Here is a 17,047-nt window from a genome sequence, read left to right as displayed (position 1 = left end):
GCAGTAGTTTTTCTTGGTCACCTCCTTAGGTCAGAGTAAAAGCACTTTCTTATCCTTAATCTGACCTCTGAAAAAGTACAAGCATAAAATTAATAACTGTGTGCTTTTTTTTTTTTTTCTTCTTCAAGATAAGAGGTTTCTCCAGGAATGTTGATTCTTCTTAATTTCCCTAATGAAATATGACCTACACAACATCAGTTATAAAAAAAACCCCCACTAATGTCCAAAAAACCCACCTTAGAATGAATTTGAGACGATGTCCTTAAGTAGCTTCTACTTACCTACTTTTTACAAAAACTTTGTTTAAAATGCAAGCATGTTCTCAACATACACAAAAGCCCTATTGTGATATGCAGCAAAGATCTCACTACAACGGGACATTTGCATTCCTCTCTGTTAAATTAAAGATGAAAAAGATGTACTTTAATACCACAAATAGCTTAAAAGAATGTCAGAACATTTAAAAAGGCACCAGCCTTTGTTTAGACATTTAAAAAGGCGCCAGTCATATTTTGTTTAGTTATATTATCCTTTATTATTTTACAATATATTTCAAAAACTTTTACAGATGCCTTAAACTGTTCTACAAGAGCTGCAATACTGTCATAAAAGCACACCTACAGACCGGATGCACAAAACCTGTAATACCTACTGGTATTGAACCATTAATATCCAAAGGGTGTAGTCTTTTAGTAAATAGATGTGCAGTAATGCAAATGCAAACAGATGTTAATGCAGAAAAATAAAACTCTGCATTCATGGCTATAGAACAGAGGACTTTTCAAACACATTTGGTACTATAACATTCTAGACAGCCATATGAGTAGTATTACATATTTAAAGCAATACATGCCCTGAAAAGCCTGTATTTTCAATCTGTGCGGGTAAACCTGAATCAAAAATAAACTAGATATATTAAAAAACATGAGACATCTAGTCTGCCAACAAGCTTTTGTTTCTTCTTTATCCTAGAATGACAATTAACATGGGTGGGTGAACTCTGACCTGCATTATTATTTTACATTATCATTTCCTCAGCATTTCTGTAGTATTATGACAGCCTGTGATTTTTTTTTTGTTATTCCTTGTGCATAGGCACAGAGGAATAACTTTGATGCATTAATTTTTTTTTGAGTCTCCAAGTGGTAAATATAATTAATATTATAGCAAATATATTAACACAAAAAAGCATTGTATAATGAGGTTTATGACATTATTTAAAGTTCTCAGCTGCATTTCTCTGGTGCAACAAAGCAGTGGCACTGCAGTTTTCAAGCACTGTGTACTGAATCCTCTCAGGCACACAGTGTTTACTAACAGCTCAGATACACATATTATTCTCTACCTACATAAGTTTTGCTTTTATCACCACCTCTGGTCACAGAAATTACCAAGGTATCTTTAAACCCATACTGCCTGTAAAGTAACAAGGTAAAGCCAATTGTTTGCATACGTTTTTAAGCCTATCCAAGCTGATGTACTTTTATGGGAGTCTCATGAAAGACATTAGGAGGGAACAGTACCTACATATCAGATTTGTTAGGTAAAAAAATAAAAAGGGTTAAAGTCAAAATTTATGAGTGTGGCACTGTGGCAAAAGAGGCATTCAGTTCTGCTTTATTCTTCAAGTTTAAAGTTTCAGTTACCATCAAATATTTGCTAACAGTGAACACCATTTCTTAACCAAATACAGTCTACATCCCTCTATTCTCTACAGAGAGAGCTGCAATGGGTCATCGCTACATTAGACCACAGCTTTTTGCTACAGTCTTCCCAGCTAGCCTGAACAGCAGTCAGTGGTATGTATTAGTTATATACATCAGTCAGTCACACCCATCATTACAAATATGTTCTAGTTTATTTACTGTACAATGTATGTATACATATTTGTGTTTATTCAATCCCTTATTTCTTAATCTCAAGCACTCCACTGGTTAAGGGCAGGCTGGAAAAAAAATTCAATATACATAAAAGGGTTATAAATTTCAAGTCTGTAGTGATTCTAGTTTAATAGCAAAAGAGCAATGTTGTGCTCATGCTGTGAACATGGCTGGCAAAAATAAAGGCAAAAAAGAGGCAGACTATATTTTTCTCTGGAGTCAGAAATTGAGAAAATTAAACAAAATAACATTAGTCCAAAGGGATGCAGAAATAAAAAGGGCATTTTATTTAATGCACAACTAGAGCTATTAAGGATTTTCTTTCACAGAGGCCCTGAGACTTGAGTTAAATGGATTCTCCCTATCATGTGTTTCATGTGAAGTCAAACTTAAAGCTCTATATGCATAAACATTTGGTATGTAACGGTGGACCCATTTTTAAAAAAAGTGAAGCAATAAAATCTACATGAAAAACAAATGAAAGAACAATTTGATTGGAGGCCTCTGTCCTTTGACCCCTGCCCGATCAGGCTAAACGTCCAATAAAATGTAAAATGCAGCATACATTTGCTTAATCTAAAATTTTTGTGATGATTTATTGCAAATTGCACTTGGCAGTTCACCACACCAATGGAAAACTGGCCCCCTTGTTGGTTCATTCACACAGTCTTTTTAACACCAAATACAAGTCACCAGTAGAAAGATCTTGATAGAAAGTTTGCTGCCGTGCTTAGCCAGCTCGCTGCACCTTCTGGGTGTGACCCAACACGAGAGACTGCTTTGTCCTGTTCCTTAGTAGGGCTTTCATCTTCTGGTAAATATTCAGGTAGATCTGTATTCTGCTCTACTTCCACTGGAGTATCTTGGAACGGAACCAGCATCTGATAAAACACAACGGATTAAAATTACGTCAAATGTTGTAACTTCAAAGAATGAATGAAAGTTACACATATATACACATTCAGGATGACAGGCATGTGTGTTGTGAGACTTCTCCCCATCCCCCTATACAGCGAGAACATAAATGGAACCTACTATATATCTGGAATCTACTATGCTTAGAAGATACACAATAAAAGCTTTGGCTTAACATGGAAGAAAAAAATATCAAATAAAGACCGACATAGCCCTTTTACTGTAGTTGTGAAATAAAAACACTTCAGCAACTGCAGACAAAAAAAGGTTCACTGCAATCCTTTTCATATCATTAAGGAGAGAAACAAGTACTGTATTTTTGTCCTTCTTCTGAACAATAAGTTCTGTAAAACTGTTCTATGGTTACATGTCCTGACATAGGACACCCTTTATTCTCCTTGTACTGTATGGGTAGCACTCCCACTTACAAAATTTTGCCTGGCATCAGATGTTATGGGCACAGAGATGCTGGTATTAAAGATACAGCCGAGCTAAAACAATTGGTATTTAGAAAGATACATATCCTACCTCCTCACCACTTTCACTTTTCACAACTTGCTGTGCCTTCATGACTTTGGTTGATGCTATTGCCGTTGCCAATGCCTGCAAGTACACAGAAAAAACCAAGAGCTTAGTGTGACAGAACGCAATAACGTGAGGATCTGGAGGGTTATTGAACACTTACCTCTGCTTTCAAGTCTGAGCGAATTCGGACCACGCACCTTTGAACAGCCATTTGAAAGGTAAAACTAATAACACCTTTAATTTTCAACAACGCTTCTTCACAAAGATTCCTTCGAGACTAAAAAACAAACAAAAACCCCACAACTAAAGTACTTGCATAATATACCACGTCAAAATGCTAACAATTAATTGTTAAGGAATTCCTCTATGTCTGAGGGCAGATGGTTACTCAACAGCATTTTAGTTTTTCTTTTACAGAGACTCACATTTTAGTGCACAAATATTAGACTCTTGCCACAAAAAAAAAAAAAAAAGAAAAAAATTGCTTACACTTTAGAAGTCAAAGAAGGATGGAATCAACTGTAAATAATTAGAGAAAAGTGCTGAAAAGCAAAGAATGTTTTTCTCCATATGATCAGCTAAACAGTCACCGCTGGTTAAGTTCTGATTGACTGAAGTGCTCATTGATGAGTAGTTAGTGTTTAAGTTGCTATTTATCAGACACCTTGCCTCCATACTGACTGAATGCATCACAGCAGCTGTTGTATCTTTCAGCTGCTTCATTTGTGGCAGCTCACAGACATCACTGCACAGCATAAGCTTAATTCTTATTTCAAAGGGAAAATATTTGGTTGATAACCCACAGAATGTTATGTTTAAAGCAAGTGACATCACCTACTGTGCTGTAACATTACATTGACCTGTACTAGTTGCATCTGTTCTACATTATCTTCGAATGTTCTATTTTATTTTTTTTTCCTTTTAATATTTGCACAAGATGGTTGTAACAAAAAGGATTTAAATATACTTGGAGAAACTGCTAGCATAGAAAGGGAAAAAAGAAAAGATAACACCGTACCAGAAATAAACTGACAACCTTACACAGGTTCAAAATTATGATGTATTTAACTTCTACTGCAAGTTTCTGCAAGGTTTTAAATAATAAGCTATTTCAAAGCATATTTATATTAATTGTCAAATAATTATTGGTCAGTACTTGGGATAGTTTCATGCACAACAAGTAAATTAAATTCTTTTAATATCTGGAAGAACTAACCGAAGCAGGTGGTTTTTTTGTGTGTGTTTGGGTTTTTTTTAGCATATATATTGAAACAATTCATTTGTATAAGTTTATGTATTGAAATAATTAACATTTTCAACAGTTAAAATAATAACATTGCTGGATAGGCTACATTTCTCATACACAGGAAATATTTGATACAAAGATGACAGGCTGCCTTGCATGGATGAAAGGCAAAACTACTTTTGGACACAAGAATCAACACATTTGCAGCTTATTAGCCTAAATAAATACTTTATGCTTACATGAGTGTATAGCAATTCTGTCACAGAATTTGGCTTTTTACTCTGAGATCCCAGGTTAAGTCACAGGCACCTCAGTTTAATTCAAAATGAGGTTTTCAGTGATCAGGTAACTGGTGAATCACTTCTTAAAGACAGAACTTACCAAGGTCCATACAGACTCCGTAAAAAGCTGGAAGCTTGGCAGCCACTGGCCTTGCTGCACAAATGTCTTTTGCAAAGTATGTCTAACTAGGGCAATTAGGCACACACCCCAGCAATGCACATCTAGACATCTTTCTGCATGGTACTCCTCAAGCATGGGCACAGGGTAGGACAGGTAAAATGTAGGTTATTTTCTTGCACACCTTGTAGTCTAGCAAGTAGTCCTGCTAGACTACTGAACACTCATTACCATACCCTAATAAATACTACTAAAACGTACTGCTTCATTTTTTTCCTTTTTTTAAAGCTTATCATCAAATTTCATCATTAGATCTCAAAATAAAAACATCCAACCCCACACTAAACATCAACTGACCTTTCCCCTCCCTTCCCGAAATAATCAATGTCTACTATTTGAGGTTTCAAAATCCACAAGCATTTGTAGGATTTGCAATCATTCCTAACAGGTCGCCAACTGGATTTGTCTCCATTCACCACCACTCTCTGGGCTCGGCCGTCCAGCCAGTTTTTAACCCAGCACAGAGTGCACTATGGAAGCCATGAGCAGTCAGTTTCTCCAGGAGAATGCTGTGGGAGACAGTGTGAAAGGCCTTACTAAAGTCTAGGTAGACAACATCCACAGCCTTCCCCTCATCCACCGAGCAGGTCACCTTGTCATAGAAAGAGATCAGGTTGGTCAAGCAGGACGTGCCTTTCATAAACCCATGCTGACTGGGCCTGATCCCCTGGTTGTCTTGTGTGTGCTGCATGATGGCACTCAAGATGATCTGCTCCATGACCTTCCCCGGCACCGAGGTCAGGCTGACAGGCCTGTAGTTCCCCGGATCCTCCTTCTGACCCTTCTTGTAGAGGGGTGTCACTTTTGCTAACTTCCAGTCGGCTGGGACCTCCCCGGTTGACCAGGACTGCTGGTAAATGATGGAAAGTGACTTGGTGAGCTCCTCTGCCAGCTCCCTCAGTATCCTCAGGAGGATCCCGTCTGGCCCCATAGACTTGTAGGCATCCAGGTGGAGGAGCAAGTTGGTGACTGCCACCTCTTTGATTACTGGGGCTTCATTCTGCTTCCTATCTCCATCTCCTTGCTCAGGGGCCTGAATACCCTGGGGATAACCAGGCAAGTGGTACAATCACAGCCCCTGGAAGTATCAAAAAAATGTGTGGATGCGGTGCTTAGGGACATGGTTTAGAGGTAGACCAGGCTGTTAGGTTAACAGGTTGGACTCGACGATCTCAGAGGTCCTTTCCAACCTTACCAATTCTATGATTCTAAATGACAAAACACAGGTAAACTGACAACACAGTATTTACAGCCCTGCATTTACTTACTATGTGCTTTACCACTCATATGTGCCACATAATAGTCTTTGCTAGTTAAGTTGGGAATAAACTGCTGAATGAAACTAAGCTGCTTTTATTGTTCATATCTTTCACCATTCTCTCAGTCCCAACTTATCCTGACATTTAAAACAGCATTATAGGGATGTTTAAATGCTGGGTGGGCACCTGGAGTATCACTAACATTTCTTTAATCATCTGATGAAATACAGAGCTATGTACACCAGCCATCTCCAGCCAGCGCACAGTCAGATTTTTCTTTTCTTTAACAATGAGATAAGAAAACATGCTGGCATGCTCTAGGCAACTATAGAAGCCTGCAGTTTTGCTCTCTGGAGCCAAATATCTAAATATCCTACACTTTTTCAGAATACCTTTGCCTCAGCATTTAAGAGAGAAGCTCTACAAATCTCACCAAGTTCCATTTGTCGAAGAACACGAAACACTTTTAAGATAGAATCAGATTATAGCCAGAATATCTAAACTCACAGAGTAGAAGTGGATTAGATTTCTTGCTTGGAGATACCTGTGAACAAGCAAATCAACTACAAGCTTAAAAGCAAAACAAACTTAACAGGAGACAACCAATTGGACTGAATTAAAAAAAACTTCGGAGTACAAAAGCTAATGGTGTTGACAAAGCACTGTCTTTCTAGACAGAGCAAGTGCTGGAAGGACGAAACTGTAAAAAATATTTACTTTGTACAAAGTGAGCTAGAGCAGCATGTTATTTCTAAAGGAATTAACTACAGTCTTATGAAAACAGTACGACGGGTATGCTGTTGATAAACTGGGCTTGTGGACACGCTTACTTAGCAAAATGTAAAGCAACAAAGCAAAGGATCAGGTTTGATCATTTAAAATGGGTACAAAACTGAAGATACAGAGTCCGGAGGGCACTTGTGGATAACACGCTTAAACAGTCTACATGCTGTTTGGCAGCCGTAAAAAGGCAAACATGGCCCTGGGGTGTTATCTACAGGGGTATGGTAGATAAATCCGTAGAAGTTATTCTGACATTACATAAAGACTCAGTGAGACCTCATTAACTCAAATGCCATTCTGGTCACTACAGTAGAAAAGATCTCACAGACAATGAAAAGATGTAGCAAAACCAGCTCAAAGAAAATACAGCATTTCTGAATTAAGAATAATAAGAAAAAAAACCCCAACAGTGTCTGAAATCTCTCATAACTAAAAGGAAACTTTGTTTCAGTTTAACATACAATCACAAGATATCCTTAAGTGAAACTGCTGAAGGTACCTTGTTTATTCCATTCTTTCTTGAAAAAGGGAAGAAAATTAAGAGAAGTAGAAACAGAATAGGTTTTTTTGAGTAATTAGAAAGCCATCAAGGAAACTGCCTTAAAACATCTTCTAAGATATTCTAAGTACGCTCAATTTATGCAGGATTTTATACATATCTTGAGATTCAAAATACGATTCACAGAAATTGCTGACAATTGATGATGCCACACAAGTAGCCTGAATACATTATTTTTGTGAGCAAAATACATCTCGGTACAGAATGCCTTATTTACATAAATGCTGAAGGTTTCCTTACCGAATCATCAAGGCCATCTATATGCAAAACCACTGTCTTGGCACGCTTATTTGTGCTGCCGAGGAAAAACTGTGCTTTCCGTCGACGATAATTCATCTCATTCACATTGTCCATGTCTGACATGTTGGAAGACTGAAGGATATCGTAGACTTCAGAAGCTAAAAGTTTAGTCTCTCCTGGTGTAGTGGTCCTTAAAGAAATAAGGGATTAAGATTTGTAAATATTTGTTTTTACATTAGTACTCCAAACAGCTGCTGATTAGATCCTTGCAACTGGAATACTCCACGTGCTACAGAAATACAATTATATAGTCAATACATAACAAAAATTTTAAAAGGGGAGACAAGAAATTAGGTAAAACCATTTCCTTCAATTTTTACGTTGATCTGTTAATTCTAATATTATGAACAAGTCTGTGTTCTCAAACAACACAAATACAGTTTACATCAGTTCGACAACTACAAACAAAACATGGTAGTAGATCTCAGTACACCACTGTTACTTTTTTAGTGTTGAGCTTTTTTTTTTTTTAAATAAAAGATCTCAAACTGCCTTGTGATACCTTTCAGTTCCCACTTTCCTTGTTACATAATAAAAACAATTTCCAAACGTTTTCTTCTCCAAAGTTACTGAGCATCAACACCAAAGCAGAATCCCAGATTTTCTTAAAGAATCCAAAGGTTATTTCTGATTGGACTAAAACTTAGGAAGTTTATGTTTCTTCCTTTAGAAAAAGCACAAAGGCTGAGAAAGACTAATATAGTGGATTTTCTGCTTTTGGAGAAAGACAAGATATAAATACGTTTATAAATATATATATGTGGGATGTGGGAGTGTGTGTAAAAGTCCACCTTATCCTTTTTAAAGCTATAATATTTTATGTCTATATTTTAAAATAAACATATATACATATGTGTACATTACATACACACTCCTATATCAGAGGAAACAGATGCAACCATAACCCTGCTCAAAGTACACCAGACCTTGTGCACAAGCACAGAAACGATTACATGCATTTCCTTAGTGGCATACATTGTGCTCTAAAGACACATTAGCCAACAGATAACAAGCATACTATAACGGCATTTCATTAGACTGTTTCTACTGAGTTTATAACCTAGAGATAGGAGGTTTTCAAACTAAAGAAGGTATCTTTCTTTGCCAGAGATTCAGTTACATTCCAGATTCTATCAAAAGGAGATTTGTGTCATTTAATTCCAAAAGTCTTTCTTCTACAGTGATGTTGCTTTTGGTTGTACTTGCTCAGTTTGTTCACTACCCACAATAAGACAACAAAGTTAATTACCCATTCATGAAATTTCAAGACTCTTGATAATCTTTGAACGATTACCTCAACCCCTGGGAAGGTGACGGAACAAACGTGGAAACCATTTCCTCCAGGCACATGAAGGACAAGACAAGAAGGTGACCAGGAATAGTGAGCATGGATTCACAAAGAGGAAGTCATGCCTGACCCCTCTGATAGCCGCCTACAGTGAAATGACTGACTTCATAGATGAGGGGAGAGCAGTGGATATTGTCTTTTGACATTTTCTCCTATACAATCCTCACAGAAAAGCTGATGAAGTATGGACTGGGTGAGCAGATAGTGAGGGGGACTGAAAACTGGTTGGATGGCCAGGCCCAGAATGTGGCGATCAGGCCATGAAATCTAGCTGGAGGCCAGTATCTAATAGTGTACCTCATGGTCAATACCGGGTCCAATCCTGTTCAGTATCTTCATTAATGATCTGGATGATGGGGCAAAGTGGACCCTCAGCAAATCCACAGAAGACACAAAACAGGAAAGAGTGGCTGATATGCCAGAGGGTCATACTACCATATAGAGGGACCTTTACAAGCTGGAGAAATGGGTTGACAGGAACCTCATGCAGTTCAGCAAGGGGAAGTGCAAAGTCCTGCACCTGGGGAGGAACACCCCCAGGAACCAGCACAGGTTGGGGGCCGACCAGCTGGAAAGCAACTTTGCAGAAAAGGACCTGGGTGTCCTGGTGGACATGAAGTCCAACATTAGCCAGCAACGTGCCCTTGCAGCAAAGAAGGCTAATGGTATCCTGGGCTGCATTAGGAGGAGCATTGCCAGCAGGTGGAGGGAGGTGATCCTGCCCCTCTACTCAGCACTACTGAGGCAACACCTTGAGTACTGTGTAGTCTGGGCTACCCAGTACACAAGACAGATGGACATGCTGGAGAGGGTCCAGCAAAGGGTCAGGAAGATGATTAAGGGGCTGATAAGGAAAGGCTGAGAGAGCTGGGACTGTTCAGCCTGGAGGTGAGAAGGCTCAGCGGGGATCTTACCAATGTATATAAATACTCGAAGGGAGGGTGCAAAGAGGAAAGAGCCAGGCTCTTTTCAGTGGTGCCCAGTGCCAGGACAAGAGGCAATGGCACGAACTGAAACACGGGAGGTTCCCTATGAACATCAGGAAAAAATTTTTACTGTGAGGGTGCCTGAGCACTGGCACAAGTTGCCCAGAGAGGTTGTGGAGTCACCATCCTTGGAGGTATTCAAAAGCTGTCTGCACACAGTTCTGGGCAATGTGGTTTAGGCGACCCTGCATGAGTAGAGGGGGTTGGATCAGATGACCTCCAGAGGTCCTTTCCAACCTCAACCCGTGAGTCTGTGAACACATATTAGAAATTGAGAAGTCATTAGGTAAATTCAAACAGCAATGTACATGGAGCATATCCATTTTTATCTACTTGTGGATACCTATTTTTTCAGGTTAAGATCTGTGATCTTACTAGTCATAGTCACCAAGTAAAAGTGAGCTTATTACACCTTATAACAACAATTTAGAAACTTTTAATACAAAACTTCAAAATTCAATAGTTTACTGGTTCAAACATGACATTGGTTTTAGGAAAACACTGATCCAAGTCTTCTCCCTCAATCTATAGCATTTTTTTTTGTAATTTTACATAGCACAAGAATTGCATTCGGTAAATTTAGTATAGAGCCAAAAATGAGATCACACAGGAATACCAAAGAAATAATTTAATCTCAAGTCACTTCACAACATAGATCAAAATGTCAATGTATATAAGCTCACTCAGGAGTTTACATTTTTACTCTCTCTCTTAACCAAACCTGATGTAGTTCAAGAGTACTCAATTTGTAATCTAGGGACCAATTTCAGCCTTGTACCAATGGACCTTTTCCCCCAAGATTGCTCAGGAATAAGAGATCCAAAGACAGACTGACCATTCTCAACTTCTAGCTTTAGAAGGGCACATCACTTACACTTCAGGATACATGGAGAAGAGCTACAGCTCATTCCCTGTGCAAGGCTGAGAAACCTCTGTGAGAAGAGGGCAACTAGAGGCAAATTCTTTCTATCACAGAAGAGCCCACTCCCCAAAACTCTGTTAAGATCCAAGCAAGGACAATGATATACAAGAACAGTACATATGCAGTATACCACCTATACACATGTAATAGACACTTTCACATACAGAGTGTCTGTACTATATATATAATATATTTTTAGTATGCATGGCCCCATAAGCGAGTGGGCATGGCATACAGCCTTACAGCTCATGGGGAAAGGCTGCGTTACAGCCAAGTAGAAAAGATGGACACGTGTTATATAGCTCATCACTATGCTCTTGCTCACAAGTACTTGGGAAACCAACACACAGAAAAATTAATATTAAGAGCAAGTCTGTAAAAGCAAAGAAAGCTAGCAGTGGTGAAGGAAAGATTAACCCAGCCTACAAAACTAAGGAAGTAGATCTCAACCTTCTGAAGTCAGTTCAGGTAAAATTTCTTGTATTGACATGTCAAGAAGTTTACATACTAATGGAGAAATAGTACCTTAAAGCACAGATCTTTAAAAAAAAAAAATCCACCAAGCAATTCAAATCTAAGAAATATGAAGAGTTTGAAGAAAAAAAAAAAAGTCTTCATTATCCAAGTTAAGGCTCAGATATTTGGCAAGACCTCAGCTGAATCCCATACTAAACAACCTACTCATAAATTAAGAGTAAAAACAACTCGTAGATTTAACCTAGTCTTATCACAGAAAAATCCTAAGCAAGTCAGCAAATGTAACAAAGGACTGAATGCACCATTTTTTTTCTTCAAAATACTTGTTTGAGAGACTCCATTTCTAGAATGACCCAAGCACATTTCCAAAAAGTTTAAGAAAACTTATGATCACATAGAAGTAGGTATTTTGACTTGATCCCAATCCTTTTCATACATGCAAGTACTGCCCCTATAAGGCAGAAAGAATATTTTTCCCTAGGATCCTAAGCAGTGATATTTTCAACCATTATTTTATTTCTGTAATGAACCTCATTCACTGCAATAAACATAATATCCGATGTGACACAAAAAGCACAAGTAAGAATTTAATGGATTGGCATGAATTCTGTCTAAATACATTGTTGGGTAAATGCAGCTGTATTAGAAACCTTAAAGCATATACACGGTAGAGATTTATCATTTGATTTAGTTATGGTTAAAAAATGGCTAGCAAATTGATATTCCTATCAACTATGCCTCAAGACCATTGATGTATTTGTTTCCAGGTGACCAATTTCTTTCAGAGCCCGTTCTTCCTATATTTAAAGACAGAAATTGTCTCTAGCAATAACTGAAGGGAGCAATAAGCTGCAAAGAATTGTTACATTCTGTAAGGGGGGGGGGTGGGAAATCACTAATCCTTGATTCTAGAAGTGAGACACAGTGATTGACATGGTTTTGATGAAAACTTTGAGCATGAATGACAAGCCTAAAGAAAGAGCATGGTATTAGAGAAAAAGCAATCTGTTTCAAGACAGTTATCTGATCTGTCTGTTTTTCTGGCTGTTCTGCTCCAGTGCCAGGGCAAGACTCTTTCTTATCTCCAAGAATGCTGCTCTTTCTTGTGAGCTTTTAGTGCATCCCATGATACGGCAGGCTCACAAGCATATGGCTGCTCTCCTGACTCATTCCAGGCAACAGGCAAGTCATTTGAAAACAACTTGAAAAACAGCATTACTTCAGTGCACACTTTCTCACAGTCCCAGTACGGTGCTATTATTGTGCTACCCATTACCGTACACCTCAGTTCCCTCTAGCCCCAAAACACCCAGTGAAGACCAGATAACAACATACAGCAGCTGACAAAAAGGATTACCACCTGCTTTCTTAAAAGAAAGAAGTCAAAATCCTCAAGAATATAGACAGCAGGACCCTTATGTTGGCCAATAACAACATTAAAAGCGTAGTAGTGGGTTAACAATAGGAAAAATAATTCATAGGTGTAGAACAGGAAAAACAATAGAACCTGTAGAACTGGGCAAGTCTGAAGTGACACACTAAGCTGCAACACTATGAATCTCCAAATCCAAAAACCAAGCAGCTGGACTCCTCGATGAACCTACGTACACCCCGAGTGCAGTTGTGTTACGTGACTGCACTCCAATGGTATTAACCCCGTGCCAGCTACGCATCACCTTTATTTACTGCAAGGCTGTCGCACCATGGAAATAAGGCAAGGTCAGACTTTCCTAGAATGTTTTCTAGACCTGCAAGATGCCTGCCACTTGGCAAGTCTTCCAGACTCTACTCACACTAATAGCTGTGACAATTTGATCAGGAGACACTAAACTAAGAAAAGTTTGGAACGGAATGAGGAAACCTCATGTCTTGAAGTTGATTTTGTACTAAACAAGAGATATTTCACTGAAATTAGGAGTGGGGAGTGGATTTCCCAGTGCCACTTCCAGCTCAATTTAAGTCATATGCCTACTGACCCTGGAAATTTCAAGAAACCCCATCTAAATGTTGGGATATTCTGAAGACTGCTGAAAAACAAACCAAAAAAAAAAGGCCTAAATATTAAATATAAGTTGTAAATCAGAGTAAAATCACAGTACAGTACCATTAATTGCTGTAAAGTCAGTGACTGTGATATAATCTTCAAACTGATTAATTACCCATGCTTAAAACATTTCCCTGATTCATTCTATTGTCCTCTGATCACAAGAAGAGAACAAACTTTCAAGAATGGAATAACAGATTTGAACATATGCCATATGTTTAACCCAGCTATTCATCCAATTTTGTTTGACTCTTGCTATTTATATGCTAAATGAAAGATCAACTTTTGATCTTCCACAGCTTGGTATCTACCATATGGACATATTCTCCATCTCAAAAAAAAAAAAAAAAAAAAAATCAAGGCCTGTTACTCAACTAAACTCAAAAGGCTTCAGAGTAGCATTTGCTAGACAAGAGTCTGCATAACAGACACAAACTCCATGTTGAATTTCACAGTAGCTAGTTCCAACATCTTGCCTGCTAATGAACAGTAATCATTTAATGCATTTATATGGCAGAAATCATGTTTATTATATGGCTTCAACAAATTGCATTGGGGTTAAAAGAAAAAATATTAAGGGTAACAACTCTCTCCAGTCCCTTCCAGTGGAAGATATCAAATACTACCATTAAAAAGCCAGTCCTTCCAGGTAATAATGCTGTAGTGACCAGGAAGAAGTATTGGTAGTGCTGGAATTAGGCTCTGTACTGAAGCATTTTAGGAACATCTTGAAGGAAGCCAAATACCACTGCTTGTATTATCAGTATGCTAATAGCATTACATATATCATATAATAATAGATGATGATAGTACATAATTATCTGGAAAATGCTTTTATGTCTTCAAAAAAAACACAGTTTATTTTAATTTTGAGAAGTAAGCTTCATCTGATTATTTCCCCAAAATCTACTGAAGAAAGTAAAAAAAAAAAAAAGGGGTTGCAAGCTTACAGATAAAGGCTTCCTTAAACAAAATCTGTGTGAATAGTACGAATTAAACTACAGCACCAACCTGTGTCAGAGCAAAAAAAAAAAAAAAAAAAAAAAAAGCAGGTTTAGTCTATTTAGGCTTATTTGTCTGTAAGTTTTGTATTTGACTAATTTGCTAATATGGCTAAAATTAATCTGTTCAGCAGAGACTTGAAGTAGGTAACTTTGAAAGCAACAATTATTTAAACATCTTGTTTTCATACTCTTGAACTCCTTATTTGTTGGCAATGGATTTATTTTTTTTTAAAGCAAGCCGTATTAGCAGCTTCACTGCTAGCCAAAGGGACAGCAGTCATACAAAATGGGTTGAAGCACGCACCAAGGTTTCAAAAAAAATTTTGTGTGAATTTGATGATGTACCATGTGATTACAAAATGTGCTAACAATTTTAATTTGTTCCAAGTTATTACACAGGACTTCCTACCTGCAAAACTCAATGGAAATCTTGCAAAAAAAAGATATTGTAACATATACTGCAAAACAATTAAGTATAAAACCACATTCCTGAGTAGAAATACGTCTAATTCAGAATAACATATTAACTTTGCATTAGTTGTTCCAGAGTAAAATTCACTTTCATTTCAAATAACAGTTCCCTTCAAAAACTGCTAATGAAGACTGTTTCATCATTAATATTTTTTGAGGAATTTCCCTTTGTGGCACTTATTGCCTATAATACCCATGTGGAACTATGTAAGTTCTAATCACACATCAGCACCTTACTATGTTTATTGCTTGAAGAGCATTCGGGGCTGGGGGAGAGAAGGTAATCCAGACACTTAGACACTTACGGTTTAATAGAAAAAAAATCTGCAATTTTTTGAGAGGCTTAGCATGAAGGTAAAAAAACAGGGACAAGCATCACCTGTGGACAAAGTCACTGTAACCCAAAAGCAGACATATGATACTGGGAAGAAAAGAGGAGAAACCTCACATTGCTAAGTATCTATCAACTCCCTTTTCATAGATAAATGGCTCCAGCCCACAGTACTGTCAGTCTGCACCTGCAGTAAGTATTAAACACTTCACAACACAACTTGCTACTTTTATTTCAAAGCATCTTAAGCCTTCTTTGCTCTTTATTTTAGTAAGTTCTCAGAAAAAGTCAGCATATCAAAGAACTTACCTCAGCACTTTTTCTTGTAAATGCCATAGTAACCAGTAAGGGTCACTGTATTCCTAAAATGCTTTCAACAACAGCTGACGACAAGGTTTATTGAGTGTTAAAGGCACCCTATGTTGCCATTACTATTCCTGATTCTTCTGCCAATCCACTTAAAATCTCTTCCCTCCCACCTCACTAGTGAACCCACCACAAAAAGAAAAGATAGCTGCCTTTTGGCATGCCATGTCAGGTACAGAGTTCAGCATGATTTTTGGGTTTTTTTTCTATCATACAGTCAGCAATTAGTTAAATGCCAATTCAGATTCCATTCTTTTCAACATATCAGAACATCATGCCACACACTGTAAACCATTTCATTTTTTATATTCAAAATCATAATGTTTCTCAGAGTCCCATACTTGTTTTTATATAAAGTCTACAAGAAAAAACAGTAAGTAAAAACACCTTAAGCTTATGCTACTTCCTAAAATGCTTAACTCCCTGCTCCAGCCGGTTTCTCAATAAAAAAAGAAACTGGCAAGGCTTTCAAATATATGCATTTTTATCAAAGTTATTTTCTACTTCACACACTTTTTTTTCAGTGTTTCGAAGTGTTTTTTTTTTTTTGTTCTGCAATATTCATCACAATATTTCTTGCCTATAATGAAACCTGATTTCTTCACATTTAAATACAAAGCACTCAAAGCAATTACGATTGTGGCCCTCTCTCTGCCAAAAAAGCAACACTAGAATAATGCCTATTCGCTCAGTTACAGGTACTGAAAATTCTTTTCCAGGTTTAGGAACCTATAATTTGATAACACGTGGCTTTTCAGATATTGTATGTAAATCACCACTGTAGAACTTAGGCACTTCAATGGTTAGGTAACAGGGCATGAAACTTGCACTACTTGTTATCATATTCTTAAGCCAGTCATTGTAAACCAGCTGGAGGCCGTAATTTTGAAGAACTTACAGGTAGTCTCTAAATAACCCATAAATAACCATAAATCTTGCGTTATGTAAATGACCAATTAAAAACACAGCATTAATGATTACCTACTTCGTTACCTCACTATTTGCCAATTAGTTAACTTGGAATTCACTAAATACCAAGAAAATGAAATATTTATATCAAAGAAAAGGGATGAGAGAAACTGTTGAAATGCAGGAATTGTAGTGTCAGAAACGTACCAAGAAAGCTGTGCATTAACTGCAAGTGCTGCACAGAAACCAGTAACAAAAGTAGC

General features: G+C 37.6%; 1 protein-coding gene across 7 annotated transcripts in view; it reads right to left on the bottom strand.

Annotated features, from left to right (window-relative positions):
* Window positions 1-1,118: 1,118 nt before the first annotated feature.
* ARMC1 (armadillo repeat containing 1) overlaps window positions 1,119-17,047 on the bottom strand; it is a 30,262-nt gene continuing 14,333 nt past the window's right edge. For 5 of the 7 annotated variants that reach the window (XM_087752371.1, XM_087752367.1, XM_087752391.1 and 2 more), the window contains exons 4-7: window positions 7,867-8,056; window positions 3,481-3,597; window positions 3,324-3,398; window positions 1,119-2,761 (exon numbers count right to left, since the gene is read on the bottom strand). In XM_087752371.1, coding sequence (XP_087608497.1) covers window positions 2,570-2,761; window positions 3,324-3,398; window positions 3,481-3,597; window positions 7,867-8,056 — 574 coding nt within the window. In that variant the 3' untranslated portion in view covers window positions 1,119-2,569. Of the gene's footprint in view, window positions 2,762-3,323; window positions 3,399-3,480; window positions 3,598-5,617; window positions 6,104-7,866; window positions 8,057-17,047 lie in introns of all 7 variants that reach the window. The other 2 variants (XM_087752417.1, XM_087752407.1) reach the window with 2 other exon arrangements.

The sequence above is a fragment of the Nipponia nippon genome, unplaced genomic scaffold, assembly GCF_047370975.1.
Source record: "Nipponia nippon isolate SJK-2023a ecotype South Korea unplaced genomic scaffold, ASM4737097v1 scaffold_1, whole genome shotgun sequence".
Classification (NCBI taxonomy): Eukaryota; Metazoa; Chordata; class Aves; order Pelecaniformes; family Threskiornithidae; genus Nipponia; species Nipponia nippon.
The sequence above is the reverse complement of the archived record's forward strand: the minus strand, read 5'-3'. Positions and strand labels throughout refer to the sequence as shown.